Consider the following 26672-nt stretch of genomic DNA (forward strand, 5'->3'; position numbering starts at 1 on the left):
TACCTACAAGACAGAGCAGCCATCAGTTTGTTAGCATGAAAATGAAAAAAATGAAAGGATGAAAAGTACTTACCCAAGCCAGGTCAAAGAGACCTGAATCCCCCAGCTCCTTCGTCGCTTGGCCAACATAAAGGTTTGCGTCTTTGTCTTTGATGATGGACTCAAGCATCTCGACAGCATAACTCTTGTGGGTAAGGAGACAGCACTCAAAATCTTGAGTGATGGGGTCGGTTGTCATCAACCCTTTGCTAGCCCCATGCTTTTTAGGTGACGACTTCTTAGAAGGTTTCCCTCTAGCAGTAACGGACACCTTTTTTGATGGGCGATCATCCTTTTCGTCATTTTTCCTCTTAGCTGCCTCCTTAATGGTCTTGGGGGCTGACGAGGACTCCCCCGCCTTGGTTTTCTTATCTTCCTCCTTTTTATGAGCATCAACTGCCCTCACCCTCTGCCTGGTTACCTCAATTTCTACAAAAACAAAAGACCAGTATGCATAAGTGACGACCAAAATAGAAAACGCATAGAAAGATGATGGGACATTAAGAAACACTTACATTGACGAGAATAGGCGTGTAATTGGCGAGTGATCGGCGTCGGCTCCGGGCCTTCATAGTAAAAATGTAAAGTGTTAAATGTAATGAGATCCCAACGCTTTCTCTGCTCCAACAGGATCTCTGTTACCTGACGGATAAAATCTTCTTGCTCCTCTGTGATATGAGGACGAGTGGTAGCTGAGAATTAAGGAAAGTAGACGGTGTCAGAAGTTTGAAATAAACAAACAAGGAAAAACAGCAAACGAGGTTAACTTGAATCTTTGACAAAAGCCCAAGTATTGTCAAAGTAACCATGGGGAATCGTCTTCTATTCTTCCTGACGACACACCCAGTCCGTCCTTTTTACAAAGAAGTATCTACCCTTCCAATTCCTATTGGAGTCAGGCCTATCAAATACTAACTTCAGCCCCCTCTTCCTCGCTGCGAAGTGATATATTCCCTGAGATGAGACTATGTGTTGAGGTTGGTAGCATCAAAAGAACTCGTTAATTGTTAACTGACGGTTCCCACCACTTAGAAGACCCCACAAAATCTCAACCCCAATGAATATCCTCTAAGCGTTGGGGGCGATTTGGTTGATGGATAAGCCCAAAAAATTGGCCAGCTGACGGTGAAGCGCTGTCAGCGGCAGCCTTAATCTTGTTGCAAACATGACATCGTACATACCAACGTCCGCAATCTTCCCTCAGTAGCACTTCTCAAACTTCCCGGGGAGACGGATTGGGATATTGTCCGGTATCTGGTAATGGTCACGGAGGGTTTTAAAGACTTTGTTTGACATCGTCGGCAGGAAATCATTGACGGTCCATATCTTGGGGAGAATGAAAGGACGATAATCTCCAAAGGCTCCCGGGGTACTATCTAAAGCCTCCTCGTCACTATTATCCTCGTCACCATTATTGTCATGTCATCCCTGTCACTTTCTCTCTCTTCTCCCCCACCTTAATCATTACTCATAACTCCCTCACTTTCCTCGTTACTTATAATTTCCTCATCTTTCTCTCTATAACTCTCCAATTCCTCGTCAGTAGGTTAGGTTGACATTTCCCTCTCCGACAACCAGGAGAAGCCTTCCTCGGGCTTGTCACCTGATGGGAAGACCTCGTCGTTGCCCGCTCCATCGCGGACTAACGACTGTTCACTCATCGCCTCTCTAGACATCTGACTACCTACAAGCGATAGAGGCATTCCAAAAACTTAAGTTGACAGCCTTTCTAAAAAGTAATGGGAAACAGAAAGTAATGGGAGCAAGGGTGACTTACCAAAGTAAAACTGACGAATTTATGGAAGGTGACGGTTTCAACTAAAGCGGAGGACGAGGGTGAAGATCTCTCAAGTGACGGATTCGCTCTGACAATCAATAGCAGTAAAATAGAGAAAAATGAAGGGAAAGGCGAGATATATATAAGGAATGTTAGGCGCGGAAGACGAAGCGACACCCTCGTCCAGAGGCGGAGCCAATTGGATTGTATCACATGTCCAAGCATTAAATAAAGGTTGAAATCATCCATAAATGATTCTCCCTCTCTCTTGAGCAGGAGAAAACTAATGAATAAAGTTGGACTCCATAACCCGTCAGCTTAAACTGACGGAGATATGGAGTAGGGGGCAGCTGATAAGGATAAAATTGTATATGTACCTACTAATATCGGAGCATAGGGCAAATGTTCCGAACTAACCCGTCGGAGTTGCAACCACAAACATATACATAGAGTCTACAGCTCTAGGATTGACGGCATCAACTTGAAGTGAAGAAATAAAGTTGACGACATTAAGCTGAAGGATGTATGCGAGATTGACGGATTTGGCATAACTTGGCCTCCACGCATAGGTGTATAAGGAAGTATCTTGTGCTCCACGTATCGAGAGACTCTTACAAGGAAAAGATTCCATAAAATACGGTCATGAGGATTCTTATAAGGAAAAGACTTTTAAACCAAGGAAAAGATGTTAACTCTCTACTACTATAAAAGCCCCAATACCCCTATTAAACATGGTACGCATAATTTATTTGCTCTGATACTCTAGACTTGTGAGAAATTCTAACTTGACTTTCGGAGGGTATTTGGCCGGCACCACACCGGTGCTCTCTACGAGGTCTTCTCTTTTTGTGTTGTGCAGGTGGTGTTTCGAGTACGTGAGAACCGTGTAGCTTACTGGTGGTTTTTCGGCATCATCAAGTCTCAAACCATCGTAGCAATGTTCTACTGAGGATATATCTCACTATCCTGGTCATCATAATGTTTGTTGAAGGTAGATTGCATCTCATCATCTAATTTGACTAGTTTACTAACTTCTCCAATGACATATCTCCATAGGTCGTGCCCTTTGATTAAACTTCTTATAGCATAGGCCAATTGATTGTAGTCAATCTAGTGTTTTTGTCAATTGTAGTGAACACAATGTAGAAATATGATCAATTTTGGACATATGTCCGAATTATGTTGGGTAGGTGTGCTCAATTTTCAAGGGTTGAAATTCTCAAATTGGGACTAGCCTCATTACATACGCTTTGCATGTGCTATGAGACTTATTTATTTGTTTTTTTTTTGGTCTAGTGTCATAATTTTTCTTTAAAAAAATGAAAATTGAAAACATTGGGCTTAGTGGTCTTGTTTTATTGCCAAAAAAAAAAAAAAAAAAAAAAACCTATGTCTTTATTTTTTATATATAATTTTTATTTTGAGAATTTAATTTATAAGTGGATAAAACAATTTGAAAATCAACAGGAGAGTGACCCTATTTTTTAGGCAATGTTTTAGTGGAAATTAGAGTCGTATTTTTACATGACTGTCTTTTAATTTTGTCTCTACTTAAATATAGAAATATAGGGGTATTTTTTAACCAAAAAAAATGAGGATCTCAAACAGGAGGAACCCCTTAAATAGTAGTATAGATGATGGGAGGATAACATTTTGTGTGCGTTTGGCTACTTAATTATTAAAAGTTAAGGGAAATTACACTTTATTACTCTAAACTATGCCTCATATTATACTTTGCATCTTAAACTTTTCAAATGCATATTTTGTACCCTAAACTATCACATTTGTTACACTTTGCACCTCGACATTAAGTTTATTGTTAACTTGGATAGAAATTCAAAGTTTAGGAGAGAGGAGAGACAATTAAATCTTTTCACATGGTACCATAGTTTTATATCAAGTTAATATCAAATTTGATGTCGGGTGCAAAGTGTTACAATAATTATTGTATAGGGTGCAAAACGTGCATTCCAAAAATTTAGGGTGTAAAGTGTAATTAAGGATACAGTTTAGGGTGGTAAGGTATAATTTTAAAAGTTAGCTTTCTTCTTAAATCATGTATTGTTTGTAGATCACAAGAAAATAGTTTTTTTTTTTTTAATATTTATATATTTTTAATTTTTTCAGCTAGCTTAAAGTGCTCCATAGGCCGGTACAGTTTTGGTCCATAAAAAATTTTAAGTCTCGTGGGTTACACTCTATTTTTTATTTTTATTATTATTATTTTTACTACTAAACTTTTAGCCAAAAATTCATTTAGCTTATTTTATTTAGCAATTAGATAAATCATTCTCAAACAAACACTTTATATCACATTAAGGTGGTTAAATCACACCCAACAAGTATATGTTTGTAGAGTTTTGTTGAATCAACATTTTGTTTTAATTTATGCATGCTTTGAAATTGACTTGTGTGTGAAAGATTATATCTAGTGTATAAAACTCGTTTTTTTATGGGTTTCAGGAGAGATCATGATAGGTAGCATTATCCTTTGGACTCAAACCAGCAATGCATCACTTTTGATAGAAGGTACTTGCCATCACACTAATGTGCAACCTCTAATTGGTGTGTAATATTATTATCTCGTCACCTTTTATCTTAAAAACATAAAAAAAAAAAAAATAAAAAAAAAAAACAAAATGGATTATAGCGTGTCCAAATTCGAAGGGGAAAAAAGTTTTTATTTTGTTGCTTCTTTTTTTTAAAAAAATTTTAAAGTTTAAGGGAATTTGAGAATTCAATTGAAATATTTAAATTTATTTTGGTTTTAAAATTGAAGGATTCATTATCTAACAAAAAAATAAAAATAAAATAAAACTAGCATTGAGATCGCGCCCATGCGTGTGCTCATAAACTCTTCTATCTTTTTCTTCTAAAGATTAATAATTTTCAACTAGTAAAAAATATGCTAAAATATGGCTGAAAAATTCCCCAAGAAAGAAAGCCTGAAAAGGCTTTGAAGATGAATTTTTATTACATCAATGTTGAAAAATAGAAAGAAGAAGCAAACCCAAAAACAACAACAAAAAGATATGAACAAAAAAAAAAAAAAAACAATTCAAAAGTCCTAAAACTCACGTAGTAAAATAATCATTAAATTTCAGGAAATTGCCCAAAAAAATTGTTAGATTCCATTTTTTTTTCTTTATTTGACACAATCTACCACTTTTTTTCTCATAGAGTACCCTCTTCTTTTTGTCTAAAGTACTTTTAAAATTATCACAATTTTATTTGTTGTAATTTTTATAGCAAATAATTGCAGGAAATTGTAAGAATAACACATACATGATAACTGATAGGTGGTTTTTTTTTTTTTTTAACTGTTTAGGAAAAAAAAAAATACTTGTTTCTTAATTTTTTTTTTGATAAGTAGTAAAAAGTGGATGACAAGGCAATGTGGGGTTTTAAGGTGAGTATTTAAAAAAAAGAAAAAGAAAAAGAAATAGATAGCTGTTTAGAAATTAAAATTGCATGTAGCCAATTAAAAAAAAAAGGCTAATTGTGTGGTTTGACCGAAATTTAAGTTGCCTACCCGTGATTTGAAATTTGGCATTTTACTCACTTGAGGTTAGCTCTAGGAATGGCAACAGATTGGGTTCAGGGCAGGTTTCTTTATACCCGAACTCGCCTTGTTTAATAAACCTTAAAAAAAAAAAAAAAAAAAAAAAAAATCAAACCCGCCCTATCGGGCCCGCAGGCCTTGTCCCATCATGCCTGGACCAAAATCACAAATACATCCTAACCCAAACACAAACACAAATCCTAACACAAACATAGAAATCACAAATACAAACACAAACTCACAAGATTGAGACAAAATGAACCAGGAAAAAAAAAAAGTAAAAGAAAAAAAGAAGAAGATAGAGAACGAGGTGGAGTCACATGGAGGAAGGAGCGAGGTTGTGAGGGGGGCCGACAATGATGCATGGATGAGGGAGGGCTTGAGGGGTATGGCCAGTGGCGAGGGAGCAAATGGGGGTGTGACGAGCAATGATGATGTAGGGATAAGAGTGAGAGTGATTGAGTGAGTGAGGGTGAGAGTGCGTGAGGGTGAGGGAGGGGGGCGGCTGGGTTGAGGTAGTGAGGTTGAATGAGAGTAGGAGAGGAGAGGAGAGGAAAGGGAGATGGGGGGCGACTGAGGAGAGTAAAGGAAGATGTTAAGGAAATTAAGTTTATATATGTATATTTTTTGGTAATTTTGCTTTTAAGTGGGTCGGGTTTGTGCCTGGGTTTGGGGTGAGTATCACTTAAACCCGCACTTGACCCAAACCCGCTTCGGGTTTTATTTTAAAAACCCAGACCCAAACCTATTGTTTCATGGATTGGGTAAAACTCAGCCCATTAGGGTTAGGTCAAGCCAAGCACCCATGGGTCGGGTAAAAATTGTCATCCTTGGTTAGCTTAATTAACCCACTTTTGTTAAAAAATTGGGCTAAACTTGTATTTTTGCTCTCTTTTATTTCTCTCTCCTCTCAAAACATACAAAACATAAAAGAATAGGAGAAAATAAGATCAAAAGGTGAGGGTTTTGTAGTGGAAGGTCCTATGATGGTGGTAATGTTTGTTCTTAATTTTTATAAAACCCTCACTTTTTGATCTTATTTTTTCTTATTCTTTTGTGTTTTGTATGTTTTAAGGAGAGCATAAAAGAGAGCAAAAATATTTATTTAGTCCAATTTTTAATAGAAGTTGGTTATGGAATCTTAGTTAAGCTAAAGTGTCAAATTTCAAACCATGAGTAGGCAACTTAAATTTCAGTCAAATCACATATAAGTAAGTTGCAATTAGCCTAAAAAAAAAAATTTGTAAATGTGGAGTGATTGAAAACTAACATAATACTATTCCTATTTTATAAACAATGTTTTAAAATGTATTTTTATCATATTATTCTTAAATTTTGTCCCTACTTAAACTTAATTTAGTGTGTAGTGGTATTTTTGACCCCAAAAAAAAAAAAAAAATGTTGAATCTCCTGGGAAAGTCTCTGAAAAAAAAGAAAAGAAAGGCAAGGTCAACGGTAAATGATACGGTGGGCGTAGGTGGCGGTAGAAGTTAATGGGTTTTACTTAACCCATGTTGCCGGTAAACGGCCAGCCTGTTGTTTTTGAAATCTTACTTAAAAAAGAACAAACTCGTGAAAAAGTCAGTCCATCCATCCACAACATCACCACAGTACTGTTTACTGTAAACAACACCCCTTATCATATCATCATATATAATATCCCAACTCTCTCTCTTCAATAAATTTCTTCATCACGCTCTACCATATCTTCTTCAGATATATATATTCATTTTCCTACATCAAAATTTGATTCAAACCAAACCAAACCAATGTCACCACCAACAACAGCGAGTGCCATTGTCTCATCGTCATCTTCATCCTCCTACTTCACTCTTTTCCCTCTCACCTCAACCTCACCAAAATCAAAACCCACCACCAAACTCTCCTTCAATTTCTCCAAAACCCAAACCCGCAATCTCACACTCAAAACAATAACAATTCGATCCGCAGTTTCCATAGAAAAAGAAATCCCAGAAACCGAACGACCCAACACATTCCTCCGCGAATCCGACGACCATGATTCCCCATCATCATCATCATCATCATCCTCCACCGTCCGATCCCGGTTCGAGAAAATGATAAGGAAAGCACAGGACAGCGTGTGCAAAGCAATCGAAGGCGCCGATGGCGGAGCTAAGTTTAAGGAAGATGTGTGGTCGAGGCCTGGTGGCGGCGGAGGCATAAGTCGAGTTCTTCAAGACGGTGCCGTTTGGGAGAAAGCTGGGGTTAATGTTTCTGTCGTTTATGGGGTTATGCCACCGGAGGCTTACCGTGCCGCCACCGCCTCCGCCGAGGTGAAGCCGGGCCCCGTTCCGTTCTTTGCTGCCGGAATTAGCTCCGTAAATTCACTCTTTTCTCTGCTTTTGATTGTGAAATTTTTTTTAACCAAAATTGTACAATAATGTGTGTAATGTGTTTGTTGTGGTGGTGTTTCAGGTTTTGCATCCAAAGAACCCATTTGCGCCCACATTGCATTTTAATTATCGATATTTTGAGACTGACGCTCCTAAAGGTACCCGTTCAATGCTTGCTTTTTTTGATTTCTCAGAATGGAACATGTTGTGTATGGTATTTTAGTAACATAAGCCAATGTTTATGTGTCTGTGTGAACCAATTGTCTGGCTCTACCACTATGTGTTTTCCATTGGTGTCATAGCTTTTGATGCTATTTATATGCTTTGGTTGGTAACAATTTCTTGATTGGGTATAGAGTATTGCACTGAATTACCACAATTTAAACTAGAATACTTATTTTCAACCCAAAAAAAAAAAAAAAAAAAAAAAAAATACAGAAGAAGAAGAAGAAGCAAAGAAGACTCCCCGGGATATTTCTGTTAAAAAATGCTGCATTGACTATGTGGGTTTTGATTTAGCTTAATTGGTAAAGTCTTTTGTTGTCGAATACAGTATTGGGTTCAAATCTCGTCTGCACCAAAAAAAGAAACTCATTTGGCATCTTGGCTTGATGCTAAAGAGCAATCATCATAGAACGCATACCATAGGTTTCAAATTCTATTGGAACTATTAAAAAAAAGAAGAAGAAGAGAGCTTCATTTAGCATGTTTTTCTGGCCTTTTGGATGTCAAGAATTAGAATTTGATTGTCTTAGAGTGTACTTTATCTGTTCAATGACTTAGCGGATGTTAATTTCAAATATATATCACTTTGTGGAGATCTAACATGGAGTCTATTATATTTCAGTACTCTTTTGCTTATGATAATTTCTTTCTTGTTATTTCTTGCATTGGGTTGGGTTGTCTTAATCCTCAGATAATATGAACTTATTGATAGGAATTTATGACATCCTTTTTAAGCTTTGAAAGATGGCTGTATGGATCAGTCTCTTTTGATCTACATGAAACATAATTAACATTATAATTCAGGTGTCAATTGAATAATGAGTTCTTCAAAAATTGCAATAACACATATCACTCTTTTCCTTCTCTTTATTATTGATAGATTTATCGTGTGAGAAATTTTTATTATACATATAGTACCAAAGAAAGCAAGTATTAGTGACTAATTCTTCACCTCATGTCCCATAATTGTAAATTGGCAACCAAGGCATCCTCTGTGATGCCCGGTGTCTCTGGTTTTAATTTCACCTTCCCCTTACCCTATTATTTGCCTATATGTGTGTGTGTGTATAAAGTTTGTTTCACTGGTCATGTGTATTTTCAATTAGTATGATTATTTGCATTTGTATATTGATATTTCACTGTTGATTCATGCAGATGCTCCCGGAGCACCCAGACAGTGGTGGTTTGGTGGAGGAACTGATTTGACACCTGCTTACATCTTTGAAGAGGATGTCAAGCATTTCCATTCGGTATTTGCTTTCAACATCTGACATTGAATCATTTCCTTTAATTGAAATATTGACCAGCTTTCTTTCTCTTATAAACAAATCATATTATTCGTAATGATAGGTTCCAAAAATTTGAGGTGCTTCTTTCACTGTGCTTCCTTGCATAGGTTCAAAACAAAGTTTGTCTGTTTGGAATGAACTAGAATGGGATTTTTTTTTTTTTTTTTTCCTTCTTTTTCTGGTTTATATGAGAAATAGGCTAGTTCTTCAGAATAAATGAGTAGAACCAAAAGGAGGAATAAATTGGGGCTTCTGTATATGCTTAATTCATCATCTTCTTAAGGTGTCCATTTGTCAACTCCAGATTAAGAATGGTAGTTCTGACATTCAATTGTGTGTCTATAGCAGCCTTAAGATGAATTGAATGCATGGTTTGGTTTGTATCTTCAAAAAGTTCTTAAATTTTAACTTATCAAAGATAAAAAGATCTTAAATTGTAGAAATTTTGTGTGATAACACTAATGCATTTAGGCATACTGATATTGAGCTTCTTCTGTAGGTTCAAAAAAGTGCTTGTGACAAATTTGATCCTACATTCTATCCTCGATTTAAGAAATGGTGCGATGATTATTTCTATATCAAGGTATATTTCCTTTTAAATCTTACTATTATTAAAACTTATAATGTGGAGCTGATGATGTGTTGATTTTTCTTACACTTGTTATGAATCTTGATAACTTCTCATTTCTAGCAACACTTGTTTTTGTATGTCACCTAAATGCACTCATATGTACAAGTTGGGTTGATATCTCAACCTTTCTATGAAGTTTAGGATTTAAAATTGCTTTGTACGTCAACAAGTTGTACACAACAGTGTAATCCTTACAGTTAGACCCACCTGCGAGAATCCAACCCAGCCCAATATATGGGTTGGTTTTCCCCCATATTTATTGATTGCATGGAAGGAAGAGACCATTTTAAGTTCAAACTGTCAAAGTTATGGTAAAACAACCCCTTTGAGTTCACCTGAAGTAACTTGTTGAGAAACAGTGAAGGAACAAGTTGGCAGGAAACATGTGGAATGGGGTTATAGGTAAACCACATTTTGTATGTTAGTTATTGAATGCTATATGGAATTCCTTCATAGTGTTTCTTTTCTTCTTTTAAAGTTGAGCTTATTATCATACCCTTGAGTTTAGAAAGAATGCCTGCAATTTCTGACCAGACCAGACCAGCCAACCTGCCCTTCTTTGCCTATTATGAACTCTTATTGTTTGGGTGTTTGTGTATTGGGATGAATTTTTGGGGCCCAAAGTGAAGGAAATGCATCAAAGTTTGGCTCCCCAACCAGCCATTAATTTCAACTCATTTGTAATTTCACTTTCATCTTTGGAGTTATTTAGTAATTTAAAGTGAGTTTTATTTCCTTGTTAAGTTGTTATTACTGGCTCTGGGTCAGGTTTCCTAACCCTTTATGGGGCAGGTTGTACTGGGCAATTTGGACATACCAAAGTTACCTGAACTTTGGAGTTTGGACATTAACAACTCTCGCTAGGTCTGCCATTTGATTTCAAAATCAAAATGATCAGCAAAACTCTCTTCTTCAGTGTTGACATTATCTTTATATCACTCACCTCATCTACAGAGTTATGTTTATTGGTTTTTTTCTCTTTACTGGTGCAAATCAGAGAGCATGCTTGTTCTCTCCAGTATTCTTTGGTTGTTGATACTTTCATTGGCTGAATAGGATAGAAGTGATCTGTTATAACTACCTTGGCTCTATATATATTACATGTGAAATGTATTGAATTTTCTACCCTTTATTACTAATGGTATATGCAGCACCGAGGTGAGAGGCGGGGGCTTGGGGGAATATTTTTTGATGATCTAAATGACTATGATCAAGAGATGCTTCTTTCCTTTGCCACTGGTAATTGCTTGAGAATATAGAATTGATGTCTTATCATGTGTTTTTCAATAAGAACTCTTTAGTTTTGTCGCAGTTCAATTCTCTTCATGCTCACATCTATTGTCAATTTGTAGAATGTGCCAATTCTGTGGTTCCTGCTTACATACCAATCATAGAAAAAAGAAAGGATACGCCATTCACAGACCAGCACAAGGCATGGCAGCAATTGCGAAGAGGGCGTTATGTAGAATTCAATTTGGTACCAAAGCTGGCTCTAAAGATATTATTAAACATTAGACATCTGTTAACTCTTTGTTTTTTTCTTTGTTATGAGGCCTTGTTAACATGTTTTCTTATTAACAAAGGTTTATGATCGTGGTACAACATTTGGACTAAAGACAGGAGGTCGAATTGAGAGTATCCTTGTTTCTCTCCCACTAACAGCTCGGTGGGAATATGACCATGTAAGCTTTTTGGATCTTTCTGAATGAATACTTCTTGTATGGTAATGCTAGAAAGTGGAATATCCTTGAATCATAATGCGGGGATGGTTTTGTTGTTTGATGTTTGCAGAAACCGGAAAATGGAACTGAAGAGTGGAAATTATTAGATGCCTGCATCAATCCAAAGGAATGGATCTAACATTGTTCAAAATTAATGTCTTTGTATCATCCCTTCCCCACTTCTCCCCTCTTTATTCTATTCTTCAATGAGTGTTTTTTATTGCATGGTTAGAAGTTAGTGATTGGTGTCTAGGACAAATGTAATTCACTAGTAAAAGGTGATAGAGATGTAAATCATAAAATTATGAGTACGCTATCTTTTGTTGAGGACTAATAAAAATTTTCTGGCGAAAAAAAATACATTGTTGAATAATTCCACTATACATTTAATAATTTTAATAATTTTCTAGTAATATTTTTCAGCAAGCACTTTTATTACCAGTCAGCTAGCTGTTGAGTCATGATAAACCGGGGACAGTTTTTCTTGCCTCTTAACTGTTATGTGAGATCTAGGAGTATGAGTGGTACATACTAGATCACTCATACTCCTAGATCTCACATAAAATCATCGTAAGAAATTGGATTTATTCATTCCATTTTGGCTTGACAGTACAGATATTGGAACCCTTTTGTGTTCGTGTATAAATTGCCATGAAAAAAAAACACCAATTTTGACAAAATGCTGCATATTTAGCATTCTTGGTGCGTTGGAACATTCTCAAAAACTAGAAGGTATTTCCCTAAATTTTTTTCCACCAGTTTTATTTTGGTAAATCAGGTTAGAAGTTCAATTATAAACTGTTCAAAGTTGTGAAATCTTTAGATACATAAGTACAGACCCCACGCCAATAATGAGATAATAATCTGCATTTAGATGCGTTTAATGAATTTTGAATGTCAGAAGTCCATGTAACTATCATTTATTTTAGCACCTTGCTTTTTGTTCTACAGCGGTTGATGTGGTCTTTTATCATTTATTTTAGCACCATGCTCTTTGTTCTACAGCGGTTGATGTGGTCTTTTATTTCCGATCCATGATAAAAGTTGCGTTTGTGATAGACTAATGTAAACCACCAACTTAATCTTAGGAAGTAGTGAAAAATGCTGTAAAAGCGAAAGGGCTAAAATATTGTTCTCATCTTTAAATTGTACATAAAATTAGATTTTTTTTCTTAGTTTTTTGCATTCTAATTTACGTCCTTTCGTCCACTCCAATTAATTTTTATCAATCTTGCTAGGTTGCACAGGTATGCCTAAAAATGGCAAAGTACAAATGTCTGAAACAAGTATGGGTACAAATGTATCCAACATGTGTTTGGTTGTAAAAATTTTATTTTATTTATTCTAGGTACTACTCAGACACAGGATAGGAAAAAAAAAAAAAAAATATATATATATATATATATATATATATATATATATGAAAAAGAAAGAAAACAATAGGATCAAAGGATAGGCCACTGAACTTAATATCTTCAGTCGAAGGATATTTGGATTAAAGGATCTCTCTCTCTCTCTCTCTCGTTGACAAAGATTGATTAACTTGTAAATGCAACAATGATGCGACACTGTGATGAGCAATGCTACTTCTTTTAGGTATGTAATTTTTTTGAGAAAAGGAGGGTACCATGATGAATAAGGTTATTGCTCAACGCTCTTCAGGCCAATGATGAGATGCTCCTTGTTTTGCTATTTTAACCAAACATAGTATTCGATTCATTATGAAATTGTGAAATTTGAAAATCTTTAATTTCTCCGTCTAATCTTATATTATATAATATAAAATCGAAAATATTTGATGCCAATGGAGTCATACATTTCAGCTAGCATGTATGTGGTAACTTCAAGTGTAGTTCCTTGCCCTTTCTTGACAATTCATGAATGCCAATAGAGTCATACTTTCAATCAAAAGGTGAAGTATGTATGCATATTGATAATGCAAGACTTCTATCAATAAAGAAGTCAATGCCATGAGTCCATGCAACATTTAATATAACTTCTTACCTTTCTTCACGTAAGAAATCATGCAACTTTCTGATGGTTTGTTGGCTAATGTTAAGCCACTAATTTTGACAATTCAAGCCATTCTAACATAATGCCACATCAATTTATAGGTCTTACGACTTTTCATATCATAATAATTCTATTTATTAATTTTATATTCCAAATTACAACCATAAATTTCAGAAAAACACAAAAACCCTTAAACCCTATAATCTTGGGCCTATTTTGCATACCTCATAAAAATTCACCTTTTTAGTACACACAAAACTTGTATGCATTTTAAAATTTTAATTAATTGAAAACTGGTGTAGAATTTATTTATTTATTTAACTATTTTAGAATCTAGAAAAATATTAGTTAAATATATATATATATATATATATATATAGAGAATATTTGGGGGGGAAAAAACAAATGAAAGTAGCAGAACAAGGGTTTTTAAAAAAAAAAAAAAAAAAAAACGGCAGCGTTTAAGCATAACGCGGTAGCTTAACGCAAACGCTAACCGTAAACCGCCTTGAGCACCTATATAACCCATTCTTTCTACACTCATGCCTTGATCTCCTTCCTCTGTTCCACGCATTCTTCAACCGACTCTCTCTATCTCTCTCTCTCTCTCTCTCTGGGTTTGAAATTTGAATTGATATTCTAATTCATTCATCCATGGCTTCTCGATACAGTGGGACTCCTGTTTCCTTTTTCATTTACTCTTCTCCTTCTCCTTCTCAAGAAGAAGAACAATTTGGGAGTCCGAAGAGTCCTGTTAGTGTTATTCCCGTTTCGTTTTTCTCATCTCGAGAACAACAAATTCAAATTGGGACTCCATTTACTCCTCACAATGCTCCTAAAATCATGAACCCTAATTTTTCCATCTCTCCAATCTCTTCTGCTGATCGGTTCCGGTTTCGGGTGCCGTACACAACTGATGATGCTGTAGTGCTTCAGAATCTAATCCACATCGTTCACTCCGTTATCAACAGAGATAAGATGAAATCAAATTCATCATCCCTAACAACTGCTCAGAGGCTCTTCAACTCACTTGATCTTGTTCAGAAAAAGGTCACGCAGCAATTGGAGAGAATTAAGGAAACCCCCACTTTTCAGATGGGGTTCAGAGATAAGAAAATTCGAATTTTGATGTCTATGCGCTGATTCTTATTCTTATTACAACACACCCACGCTACTACACTACACCAACCCATACCATAAATCACTTACCAAAATGGGATTTAAAAAAAAAAAAAAAATAGACCATCAAATATTAATTTCAAATATGCATCACTTGGTCCTCAAATAATACAAATTTGTTGTTGATAGGAATGTGTAACTGTAAGGATTAGATTCTTTTTGATTTACATAATGAAACATAACTAACATTTTGAATAATGGGTTCTTGTAAAATTGCAATAACACACATCATTCAATTTAATATTGACCCCATTTATCATGTGAGATGAAGCAAGTATTGTATTAGTGTCTAATTCTGCATCTCATGTCCCATTTAAGGATTTGAGTATTGGAAGGAGAAGTAATTTTGAGGGTTCTGCATATGCTTAATTTATCATCTTATGAAGGTATCCATTTGTCAGAGCCAGATTAAGAATAGTAGTTCTGACATTCAATTGTGCATCTATAGCAGCATTAAGGAGAAATGAGTACATGGTTTGGTTTTTATTTTCAAAAATTTCTTAAATTTTAGAAATTGTGTGTGTGTGTGTGTGTAGGTTCAGAAAAGCGCTTTGATCCTACATTCTATCCTTGATTGAAGAAATGGTGCGATGATTATTTTTATATATCCAGGTATATTTCTTGTTATGAAGAAATTGTGTTTTTGAAAGTCACCTAAATGCACTCAATTTACAAGTTGGGTTGATATCTCAACATTTGTATGATGTATGGGATTTAAAATTGTTTTGTATGTACACAACAATGCAATCCTAATAGCTGATCCACCCCTGAGATTCCAACCCAGCCCAATATATAGGCTGGTTTTGCCCCTTTTGAATTGATTGCATGGAAGAAAGAGGGCATTTTAAGATCAAACTGTCAAAGTTCTGGTAAAACCGCCCCTTTTAGTTCACCTGAAGTAACTTGTTGAGAAGCAGTGGAGAAACAAATTGTCAGCACTCCAATATATAAGCCAATTCAGAAGCTCATCAAATTCATCAATATGTTGTTTTTGCTTGGATGAAAACATGTGGGATGGGGTTATAGGTAAATCACATCCTGTTAGTCAGTTATTGAACACGTGGAATTCGTTCGTAGTTTTATTTTTATTTTTAAGTTCAGCTTGTTATCATACACTTGAATTTAGAAAGAATGCCTGCAAATTCAGACCATACTTGCCAAGCCAACCTGCCCTTCTTTGCCTGTTATGAACTTATGTTGTTTAGGTGTTTATGTTTTAGGATGAGTTTTGGGGGCCCAAAGTGAAGGATTTGCATCAAAGTTTGGCTCCCCAACCAGCCATGAATAATCAACTCATTTGTGACTTTACTTTCATCATTTCAGTTATTTAGGAATATAAAGTTAGTTTTATTACCATGTTTATTACTGGCTCTGGTTTAGGTTTCCTAATCCTTTAAGGGGCAGGTTGCACTGGGCAATTTTGGACATACCAATTTTGAAGTGACCCAAACTTAGGACAATGATAACTCTAGCTTGGTCTGCCCTTTGATTTCTGAATCAAAATGATCAGATAAATCTTCTTCAGTGTTGAGTGTTGACATTATCTTTATAATGCCCTCCTCATAAGCAAACTGATGTTTATTGGTTTTATCTCTTTACTGGTGCAAATTAGAGAGCAGGCTTGTTTACTCCAGTTTTCTTTGGTGGTTGTATGTTTTCATTGGTTGAATAGGATAATAGTGAACTAATTTCGCTCTATTTATCTTACTTGTGAAACTTATTGAATATTTGACAGTTATGCCTTGTATTGACTACTAATGGTATATGCAATACCGAGGTGAGAAGCGGGGGCTTGGGAGAATTTTTTTCGATGGAGCAATTGGAGAGCATTAAGGAAACCCCGACTTTTCAGGAGGAGAGAAAAAAATTCAGACTTTGATGTCTATTTGCTGATTACAACACGCACTACACAAAGTACAACTGAGAGAACACAACAGAACAGGGTTTAAAGACTGATTGACAGACAAGGGAACAAGAAACCTGTGTTTTGAAAATCAAAATTTTTTTTTTTTTTTTTGTTAGGACTCTTGAAGTAGAATTATATTCTCTCTGTTTGGTAAGCCTTTTGAACGCTTTGTATTTTGAAAGAAATAGTGATTTCAGAAGTTGTGTTTTGAAAACTTTAAAAAAAAAATTGCAATTAAGCCTTTGATAAAATCTTTGCAAAAGTTTCTGTGAAAGAAAACACAGTTTTCTGGAAAATTTTGAAAAAAAAAAAAACAAGGATCCCATGAGTTGCTTTTTTCTCTTTTTTTGGTATTTTTCCCCTCATAGCCAAGCTGCTATTTGTTTTTGGGTTTGAATATAAAATTGCTCTTTTTTCTCCACAAAATGGCAATGCCAAACAGACCCTTAAATCTACTTCGGGAGTCCTAAGTGCCTACACCGGCTGGCATGTTAATTAATTGTTACCATCATTCACTAATGGTATGTGTTGTGTAGGACTAGCTATCGTTTTGAGAAGCTGATGTATATAATAATATTTTTGGTAATCATGATGTATATAATATGGTCTTATGTTAGTTTCTCTCACATTATTTTACAAGGGCTGCGTTGATGTATCATTATTACTTTTAGTATGATCAGAAAGCACTAGGTTAATCAAATTGATTTATTTTTGTTCCATAATGAATTCTGTTTTTGTGCTTCTCTTGTCTAGAATAAATTACCACTAAAGTTTTGTGTTTAGGCAGGCATGAGTAATTTGTTTGATTATTGCGTAAGCACGTTGTAATATCCCCTAAGAAAAAGAGTAAAAAAAAAAAGAAAAGAAAAGGAAGGGCGTTTATTTTAATTACTTAATTAAGTACAATTTATTTTAAGGTAAGTAGTAAAGTTCATATCAAAAGTTTTGTAGTGGTGTTTCCAATGGCCTCATTTCCCAATACTATATGGAAAATCCAAATCCATACTCAAATACAATATTGGGGGTATCCAAAAGACCACAATACTATAATTGAAAATATGAGATATAAAATGTAAGTGCGTTACTATGTGCATGTTGTATGTTTGAGTAAGGTGACATAGTGCTCCATTTTCTTACATTTATGATAGATCTCACTAATTAAATTCACTGTGAGATTCATCGTGAATGTGAGAGGAAGGCGTATGCGTGAGAGAGAGAGGAAACAATTTTTTTTTTAAATTATTTTTTAACTTTATAGTTTATATTATTCGAGACAGTGTACATAGGATGTTCTGCTTGTTCTGTGTATTAAATAAATTCAACATTTGGAAGCCAAAGGAATGAGGCATCTACTATTTATCAGCACCTGATAATCCATAAACCTGTATAGTCATATACTTTCAAACCGTGTGGAAGGAAAAGTTACAATAGTAAACCTACATTGACAAAAAAGATGGTGTAAGTGAGAACTCAGTATAATCTATTTGGCCAACTTGTCTATACCATTCTCGACCAGTGGTACACTTTAGAATTAGGAAGTTACCTCGATTCATTTTTTGGGAAAATAACCCATAGTTATGGTTAATATAACATATTGGAGCACTACTTTACTCAAAAAATTTAAACTTAAGAGATGTGTTCAATTATGTTATATTAATTACTTCCTCTTAAATATTATTATTTAACGTGGGACATCATTCCTTAAAATCAATCATAGGTAAATTGGTGATAACAAAACCTCTTTTGGCTAGTACTCTAATAATTTCCATTTCTCATTACCAAAAGGTTGTGCTCAACATAACAAAAGTATAATGTTTTTTTTTTTTTGGGTATAAAAAAGTATGGTTTATTGGTATATATATGTAACGTCCCTCTCATATTGTGATGGATCCGAACCAACATCCTTTCATCTCTTTCTCTTACTTTGGTCAAGCCCCTCTCTCCTCTCTCGTTCAATTGATAATTTGACCATGGTCGATTGACACTAGTTCAATCCAACATGATCAGGTTGGGTTATTGGTTGAACAAAAACCTGATTGAACTTGATACGTGAACATGCCTAAGTATAAAAGCCATAATAATGACTAATAGCATGGCGTACCTAATCTTTTCAAGAGTTATGGATTGAGAAAGTCTATAGGCAAAATAAAATCTCACAATATATTTACACTGCCATTGTTTTGATTTTTGAATTGTGCATTGTGGTAAGTTCAAGTATAATTTTTTTTTTTTAATTTATAATTTCATTTTATTCTTACCTATGGTGGGTTGATACCTCAACTTATGAAAATATTGTGAAATTTTGTTTTACCCATTGAAGAATTCAACCTCTTTTATCATTTGATTTTACTTTGACGAATGGTGGGATGCCACCTCAGCTTGTGAAAATAGTAAGATTTTTTATTTTTTATTTTTATTTTTTTATTTTAAGATTTTGTTGTGCCTGTCTTTGTGTATTTGAAAACAAATTGATGAAGAATTGGCATTTAAGATTAAAAGTTTTCAATCTCAAAAGGTACCTATTACGGTATTACCAATAGACCTGTGAATATGGTGGTGCTCTAATTAGCAACCCTGAATCTACTGCACCTGCAGTCTTGACGCAGGAGGCTGATTAACTTTCACTACTCGATGCAATTGGTGAGAAGATACTATTTCTCCACTGTCAAATTCCATCCTAACCTTTTCACTTGTGGATGGTCCAAAGATGCGTATTTTAAAAAAAAAAAAAATATATATATATATATATATATATAAAATATAAAATAAAATACAGAGCAAAGAGAGATGTTTCAATAAAATAACTAAGTTGAAGCTTTGGTTGTAGCGAGAGCCATCTCTTTTGCTCATGAACTCGGCTTCTCATCTTTCATCCTTGACGGACCCCGAAGTTGTAATTAAGGAACTCATAAGCGAAGAAGAATCCTTCACCTCTTATGGTCATATCCTAGCTTCTGCCAAGTCCACCACAAATGCCTATAATTGTATTTCTCACTCACATCCATAGACTAGGTAATTCATTAGCTCATAACCTAACTAAACATGAGAGACATGTTAGAGGTTTTTTGTTAGCTTATAACCTAACTAACCTAATTTGTTAGAATTATGAGAGCTTTTTTTTTTTTTTTTTTTGAGAGCTATGATGAGAACGGGCTCAGTCTGACCATATGATTAGAGAGGTGTAAAAAAAAAAAAAAGGAATACAACATAGGTTAAAGTTTTAAACGGTTAAAGAAACTTAATGGGAGACTATAGCATAAACAGAGAGGCCTTTTTTCATCAAACTTAACACATTACTCTAGAATATATGATTCATTCAGCTAAGTATGAAGCCAGTTAAGAAAGCTTCTTGTGCAGAAATAAAATTAACAAAGGTGCAGGCTGCTTATACCATAAAAAAAGAGTTTAACTAGCCCACTTGATATCTATTTCCCATTACAATAGGTCAGAAAACAAGTACAACTAGAAACCTGAAGATAAAATAAATTGAAAATGTAAGAATACATAAAAGGGAAAATATATTTCATGAGGCATAATGAACTACTATATAGTAAATCTTGTTGTCCATGGAAAGAAGTGAATTCAGGGACCATTACATTTTTAAGAAACTGCACTCATAACATACCACAAGAAGGCTTCATTTAGATAGATGCCATTTCCGTTCATTGACATGATTAGGGAGATTGTATTCCACTTCTTCCTGCACTGACTTTGTAGTTTCCATTAGTTCCACAAATTTCCACTCGTTATTAAACAAGCACTTTCTCTCAACATATCTATAAATATTTTTACCATATCCAAATTTTAAAACATCCACCAGGATCAAATTTCCAAACAAATAAAGACCTCCAATAATTAATTGTTGAAAAAGTAAAGGCAAGAAAGCACTGGAAATATTAATCGGAGTATACCCATGAGCGAACAAAATCACTTAGTAAATTTATTAAATCACTGTACATTTTCATTCAGGCATTGAATGTTTATAATAGACTTAAGATATCATAAATTCTATAATAAAACTTTATTTTATCAAAACAGTAACTTCAAAATTTCTTATAGATTTCAACAAATAATGCCACATTTCTTGTTCCACCAAATTTAACCATTTCCAGGAGATTAAAAATGTCCGCCACATTTTCCCTTCAAAATTTCCACATTGTTAAGTGTCAGAAGTTCTTTCAGCAAACTCTATCCTAATGCCTCCACAAAATGTTTGGAAACTTGTTTGGTTACCATATGCAACGTAGTTGCAGCAAAGTCCAAACCTCTGAAGTTTCCACCAGATGATTGTTGAAACTTGAAACCACTAGCATAATAAGAAGATGTCTTTCCCCAATCTGGTTCAAAAAATTTCCCTCTTACACATAACAAGAAGTTCTCTTGTTCATGGAGATTTTTCAAGAAGATGTCTCTTGCATTAAAGAAACCAACAACTTGAACCAATCAAATTAATTAATTAGGTAAATAGATAGTGTGAAACTTCAAGCAACATAAATATAGATTTCAGAAGCCAGGTCAAGTAGTGGGCCCAAATTCCATCATTTCTCATACGAAAGTCAAAACGTATCTGGCACACATTTGAACATTCTACTACATTCTTCAACATATTTGTTAGTAATTTTGAAAACATGCTGATGCTTAACAAGTACCAATATAATATAACGAACATAGAATCTACAAAAAGGGAAATGTAAGGAGTATCAAACCAACACAAAGTAGTAGCTCCAAAAACTCCTGCACTAACTAAATCGCTTCTCATCCATCATTTTTATTACTGTTAGGCTAATCAAGGAACTTGTACCCTTGTAGTGAGGGTGGCAGATAACTTTGGGTTGCAGATGGATTATCAGGGGGGTATATATAGTCCTTAGCATAACCAAGTTCCTTCATTAACTTCGTTGGTGCATTCCTCAGATGAAGAGGCACTCCCTCGTTCTGTCCAACTGATTCCCTCACTACTTTCTGTGCAGCCTCTATAGCTCGATAAACAGAGACAGACTTGGGAGCCAAAGCCAAATAAGCCACACATTGTGCAAGAATCACATTGCACTCAGGCATTCCCAAGAAATGGCAGGCTTGGTAGCATGCGACAGCCTGGTTAAGTGCAGATGGGTCCGCCAACCCAACATCCTCACTTGCAAACCTTATCAATCTCCGTGCAATATAGAGAGGTTGTTCGCCTCCTTCTAACATTCTTGCCAACCAATAAATTGCAGCATCTGCATCACTTCCTCTCATAGATTTGTGAAGTGCACTGATCAGATTATAGTGCTCATCACCATCTTTGTCATAAGCAAGATGCTTACTCTGAAGTGCCTCCTTAGCATAATCCAGTGTGACAATGGCTTTCAAAGAACAGACCCCATTTTCCTCATTTTCCAACAAATTCCCACCTTGGGTTCCTCCTTCTACACCTTTAGATTGGTCCCCATGAACCCGGGCAGCCGCTGAAATAGCAGCAATCTCCAAAGCATTCAATGCCACACGAGCATCACCGTCACAATTCGCAGATATAAACTCAACAGCTTCCTCATTCACATCAACACGCATCCCTACACTCCGTGCCAATCCCTTGTCCAAATCGTCCGTGGCCCACTTAAGCAGGACCACAACATGATGGGGTTTCAAGGGATTAAGAGTTAAAACCCGACATCGAGACAACAAAGGCGTGATCAAATGGAAAGACGGGTTTTCCGTAGTGGCACCCATGAAGACAATACTCCCATCTTCAATAACCGGCAAGAAAGAGTCCTGTTGAGACTTATTGAACCTATGAACCTCATCCACAAACAACACAGTCCTCTTACTATACGAAATTCTTAGTTTTCTAGCATCCTCAACCGCGTCCCTAACATCCTTAACCCCAGAAGTAACAGCAGATAGTGAAACAAATCTATAAGAACAAGAAGAAGAGGAAGAACAGGAATTAACAATGGCTTTGGCAATGGAGGTCTTACCAGTACCAGGAGGACCCCAGAGGACAATAGAAGGGAGACGATTGCATTGGATTGCGGAGCGAAGGAGAGAGTTTGTGCCAAGAAGGTGGTCTTGCCCGACAACGTTGTCTATGGTACGAGGTCGCATGCGCTCTGCTAAGGGCTCGTGGGGCTTGTCGTTTTGTTGTTGTTGTGGAAGTGGGTTTTTTGAGAGTAATAGTTTGGGACGCTTGGAGATTGGATTTGTTGATTTTTGTGGTTGTTCTTGTTGAGGTGCGGCGTTGGGAGGTGGTGGGGAACTGTTGTTGGTGGTGGAGGGTTTGGAATGGAAGTGGAAGAAACGGTCGAGTTTGGGTTGGAATGGAGATGGGTTGTTGTTGTTGATAGGAGGAGGAGGAGGAGGAGGAGTAGAAGTGGTGGTGGTGGTGGCGGCGGCTGGGGTGGATTTATGGTTGAGAATCCATTCGGTGGCTTTGAGAGTGGATTTGCCGCCGGTAGCGGCTAAGGCTTGGGCTGCCAATTCGTCTGGAAAGCCCATACTCAGTAGCTGTTCCATCTCCATTTCATTCTCTTCCATCATCTTTTGGGAATTGGGGGAGTTCGGAGTCTGGCAGAGAAATTTTGGTTGGTCTATGACAAATCTGGAGTGGTGATGAGAACTCTAATTTCTTGGCTTCTTTTGTTAAAAGTAAAGTTTTATGTACTTTTTAGCCCACTTTTTGGCTCCAAAAGGGAAAACTGAAAAGACAGAAGACGGAATGGACAGCATTCTTTCTTTGTTTGCCACGTTTGTGTGTGTGTATATATATATATATATATATATATATTTATATATATAATATTTGATGCTAAAATCATGAAAACTTTCATTTATTTGTTTATTTTTATGGAAGAGATAACAATTTCATTCAAAATTTAAAGATGAAAATATATCATGAATAAGAGCTTGTTTTAAAAAATATTGACACTCTTTAATCTAAGCTGAATAATCAACCACGCCTAGAGCATGTTTTGCTAAAAATTGTGCAGGCCTATTATCTTATCGACGCACGTGAGAGAAGGTGACATTATGAAACTCATGACAATGGTACCAAGGCCAATTTAACAACTTTGGAGGCCTTTTAAGTGAAAATTTTAAATGAAGCATTTTTTATATATTTAAATATTAATTAAATGGTTCAATAAATTAGTATTACTATAATAAAAATGAATTGATATTATATACATCAAATTATTAATTGGTGTAATAACTTATAATAATTGATAAAGTAAAAGTTTGCATTAAAAAGAATAAAAGTAAAAGATAGAATATGCGCGTATACAACTATACATTGAGTGTGGGTGGGTTAGTGTGTGTGGGGTCTAGCTGTGAGCCATGACCTTTGTTCAAAATGTGTAGCCTTGTGCGTATAGTGTGGGTGGGTTAATTTGTGGGGGTAGCTGTGAGCTATGGGCCTCTAGCCTTTCACCTTTGTGCAGACTATGCTGTGTTGTGTGTACTGTGCAGGGCCAATCAACTAGTGTGTTGTCTTGTCAAGATTTTTTTTTTCTTCGATACAAAGCTTTGACTTGTAATCACCAAACAGAAGAAATTGGATTACAACAAAGGAGATAGAGACAACGAACACTAAACTACCCAATACAATTTGCTTGAACCAGCTCAAGCAAAACAGAAGGATAATCCCCCACCCATACCTAGGAAGCTTCATTAACTCTAGCTATATGAGCTAACTCATGGGCAACTTTGTTGTACTCCTTTTTCAAATGTTTGATCTTCCAACTGGTTGAAGAACTCAACAAAGAAAAAATACCTTGATACAACTGACCAGGACTACCATCCACAAACTTTGCAGAAATGTCACTTACAGTAGAAACTGCATCTGACTCAATTATAACTGGAGATATCTTCATGTTATGAGCAAGTAAAATTCTAGCCTCCACAGCTAGAGCTTCCACTTCAGCTATTGAAAAATGGCCTTGGAAATATTTGCAGCAAGCTATTGTAATAACCCCACAAAAGTCTCTAATAATAACCCCAACACTAGAGTTTCTCCCATTCTCTGATATCGCCCCATCAACATTCACCTTGAACACTTCAGGAGGTGGAGGAGTCCACCCATCATTTCCAACAACTTGATACTTATTCACCGCCACCCTTGCCATCCTATATTGATGAAGATATCTAATGGCAAAACCCCAAATATGGCTCGGCAATCTACAAATTGACTTAAAAACAATAGAATTTCTGTTATGCCATATTGACCAAGCAAAAGCAAAAAACAATTCAAGATCTCGAATTGATCTTTTATCAATGATTTACAGCGCAACATCAGAAACATCATACAGCTCTTGCCCATTATCGTCAAATTGGATATCCCAACAGTCCCACACCCTCTTCGCCACTTCACAACGAATGATGGAATGAAAAATTGACTCCACTTCTCTTCCACAGCAAGGACAATTATCAGTCTCTCCAATACTTCTTTTCTTCAAATTAACCATAGTTGGAAGGGCATCAACACATGCTCTCCAAGCAAAGATTTTGATCTTTGATGGAATATTTAGGTGCCAAACCTTCTTCCACAATCGCTTCCTAGGGTCCCCGCAAGAGCTTTCTCCTTCTTTAGACAAATCCACCATATTGAGAGCTACATAGTAAGCACTTTTGACGGTAAAAACGCCCTTCATATTTCCAGCCTAAATAATTTTATCCCCCGGAAGATTATAACTAATTGGGATATTAAGTATCGTTTTTGCTTCAAAAGGCAAGAATATTGACTTAACAAGATTAGCCCTCCATCTTCTAGTTTCATAATCAATTAGAGCCGAAACCATGAGATAATCATCAAAACTACAAGGTGGATAGACCACCTTATAAGTAGTGGGGGTAGGCAGCCACTTGTGTTTCCATATATGGATCAACTTTCCATTGCCAACTCTCCAACGCGAACCCTTTTTAACAACCTCAATCCCTTGCATTATGCTCCTCCAAGCATAGGATGGTCTAGATCCCAAACTAGCATTGAGGACATCTCTATGGGGATAGTATTTAGCTTTATAAACCCAAGTTACTAGAGAGTTTGGGTTCATGAGAAGCCTCCCGCCTTGCTTTGCTAGCATGGCCATATTGAAGGCTTGAAGGTTTCTAAAGCCCATCCCGCCCTTAAGCTTAGATTTGCACAACCGCTTCTAACTCACCCACGCAATTCTTGAGTCTTGTCCACGTTGCCCCCACCAAAACCTTCTCATCATACCCTCTATATCATCACACAAACCCTTAGGTAATTGAAAACAGCTTATAGTGTATGAAGGGATAGCTTGGGCCACCGCCTTAATAAGAATCTCCCTACCCTCTATAGACAAAAATTTTTCCTTCCACCCCGCCAACTTTCTTCCAACCCTTTCTTTAATCTCTGCAAAAACTTCATTCTTTGATTTTCTAATAATAGAGGGGAGACCCAAATACTTACCATGCCTAGAATCTTGCATAGGCCCTCAACTCTCAAATAACTCATTTTTCTTTTCCTCATCTGTATTGGCACTAAAGAAAACCGAGGACTTATCTATATTGAGTTTTAGACCCGAGGCAGTTTCATACAAACGAAGAATATCAATTAACTATTGACATTCCTGGCTATTGGCTTTACAAAAAAGTAGACTATCATCCACAAAGAAGAGATGAGTAATCTTAGGGCAGCGTCTGCAAATGGATAAGCCACTGATTACCTGATTTCTTACAGCCTTACTAATAAGAGAAGAAAAACCATCTGCACAAAGTAAGAACAAGTAAGAAGATAGGGGATCTCCTTGACGAAGACCCCTCGATGGAATAATGTTACCATAAGCTACACCATTAATAAGCACAGAATAGGAAATAGAATTAATGCAACATATAATCATACAAATCCAGCTCTCATGGAAACCCAACTTTTTCATAACCTGTTCAATGAAGCCCCATTCCACCCTATCATAAGCCTTACTCATATCCAATTTAATTGCCATATAGCAATCCCTACCATCTCTTTTGTGGTCTAGATAGT

General features: G+C 35.9%; 2 protein-coding genes and 1 long non-coding RNA gene across 3 annotated transcripts; 2 read left to right on the forward strand and 1 right to left on the reverse strand.

Annotated features, from left to right (window-relative positions):
• The first annotated feature begins 6948 nt into the window (after window positions 1–6948).
• On the forward strand, window positions 6949–11971 carry LOC126721037 (coproporphyrinogen-III oxidase 1, chloroplastic-like). Its single transcript, XM_050423997.1, has 8 exons — window positions 6949–7717; window positions 7815–7890; window positions 9113–9207; window positions 9746–9829; window positions 11029–11116; window positions 11230–11354; window positions 11461–11559; window positions 11669–11971. Exons 1-8 carry the CDS (start codon window positions 7148–7150, stop codon window positions 11735–11737), a joined length of 1206 nt encoding a protein of 401 aa, XP_050279954.1. The 5' UTR covers window positions 6949–7147; the 3' UTR covers window positions 11738–11971.
• A 2120-nt stretch (window positions 11972–14091) lies between these two features.
• LOC126721038 (uncharacterized) lies at window positions 14092–17335 on the forward strand. Its single transcript, XR_007653798.1, has 2 exons — window positions 14092–15402; window positions 15547–17335. It is a non-coding gene; the product is annotated as an uncharacterized LOC126721038 (long non-coding RNA).
• Window positions 17336–21176: 3841 nt separating this feature from the next.
• Window positions 21177–23394, reverse strand: LOC126721039 (uncharacterized). The gene has a single exon (XM_050423998.1). The coding sequence runs from the start codon at window positions 23210–23212 to the stop codon at window positions 21479–21481; it is 1734 nt and encodes a 577-aa protein (XP_050279955.1). The 5' UTR covers window positions 23213–23394; the 3' UTR covers window positions 21177–21478.
• Between the last annotated feature and the right edge of the window lie 3278 nt (window positions 23395–26672).

Source organism: Quercus robur, chromosome 4, assembly GCF_932294415.1.
Source record: "Quercus robur chromosome 4, dhQueRobu3.1, whole genome shotgun sequence".
Classification (NCBI taxonomy): domain Eukaryota; kingdom Viridiplantae; phylum Streptophyta; class Magnoliopsida; order Fagales; family Fagaceae; genus Quercus; species Quercus robur.

Bases quoted from the DNA above. Each gene is read 5' to 3' on its own strand.
- LOC126721037 (XM_050423997.1), top strand. From the start codon at position 7,148: ATGTCACCACCAACAACAGCGAGTGCCATTGTCTCATCGTCATCTTCA. The intron at 9,830-11,028 runs GTATATTTCCTT...TGGTATATGCAG, and splicing joins ATGATTATTTCTATATCAAG to CACCGAGGTGAGAGGCGGGG. The intron at 11,355-11,460 runs GTACCAAAGCTG...TTATTAACAAAG, and splicing joins GTTATGTAGAATTCAATTTG to GTTTATGATCGTGGTACAAC.
- LOC126721039 (XM_050423998.1), bottom strand. From the start codon at position 23,212: ATGATGGAAGAGAATGAAATGGAGATGGAACAGCTACTGAGTATGGGC.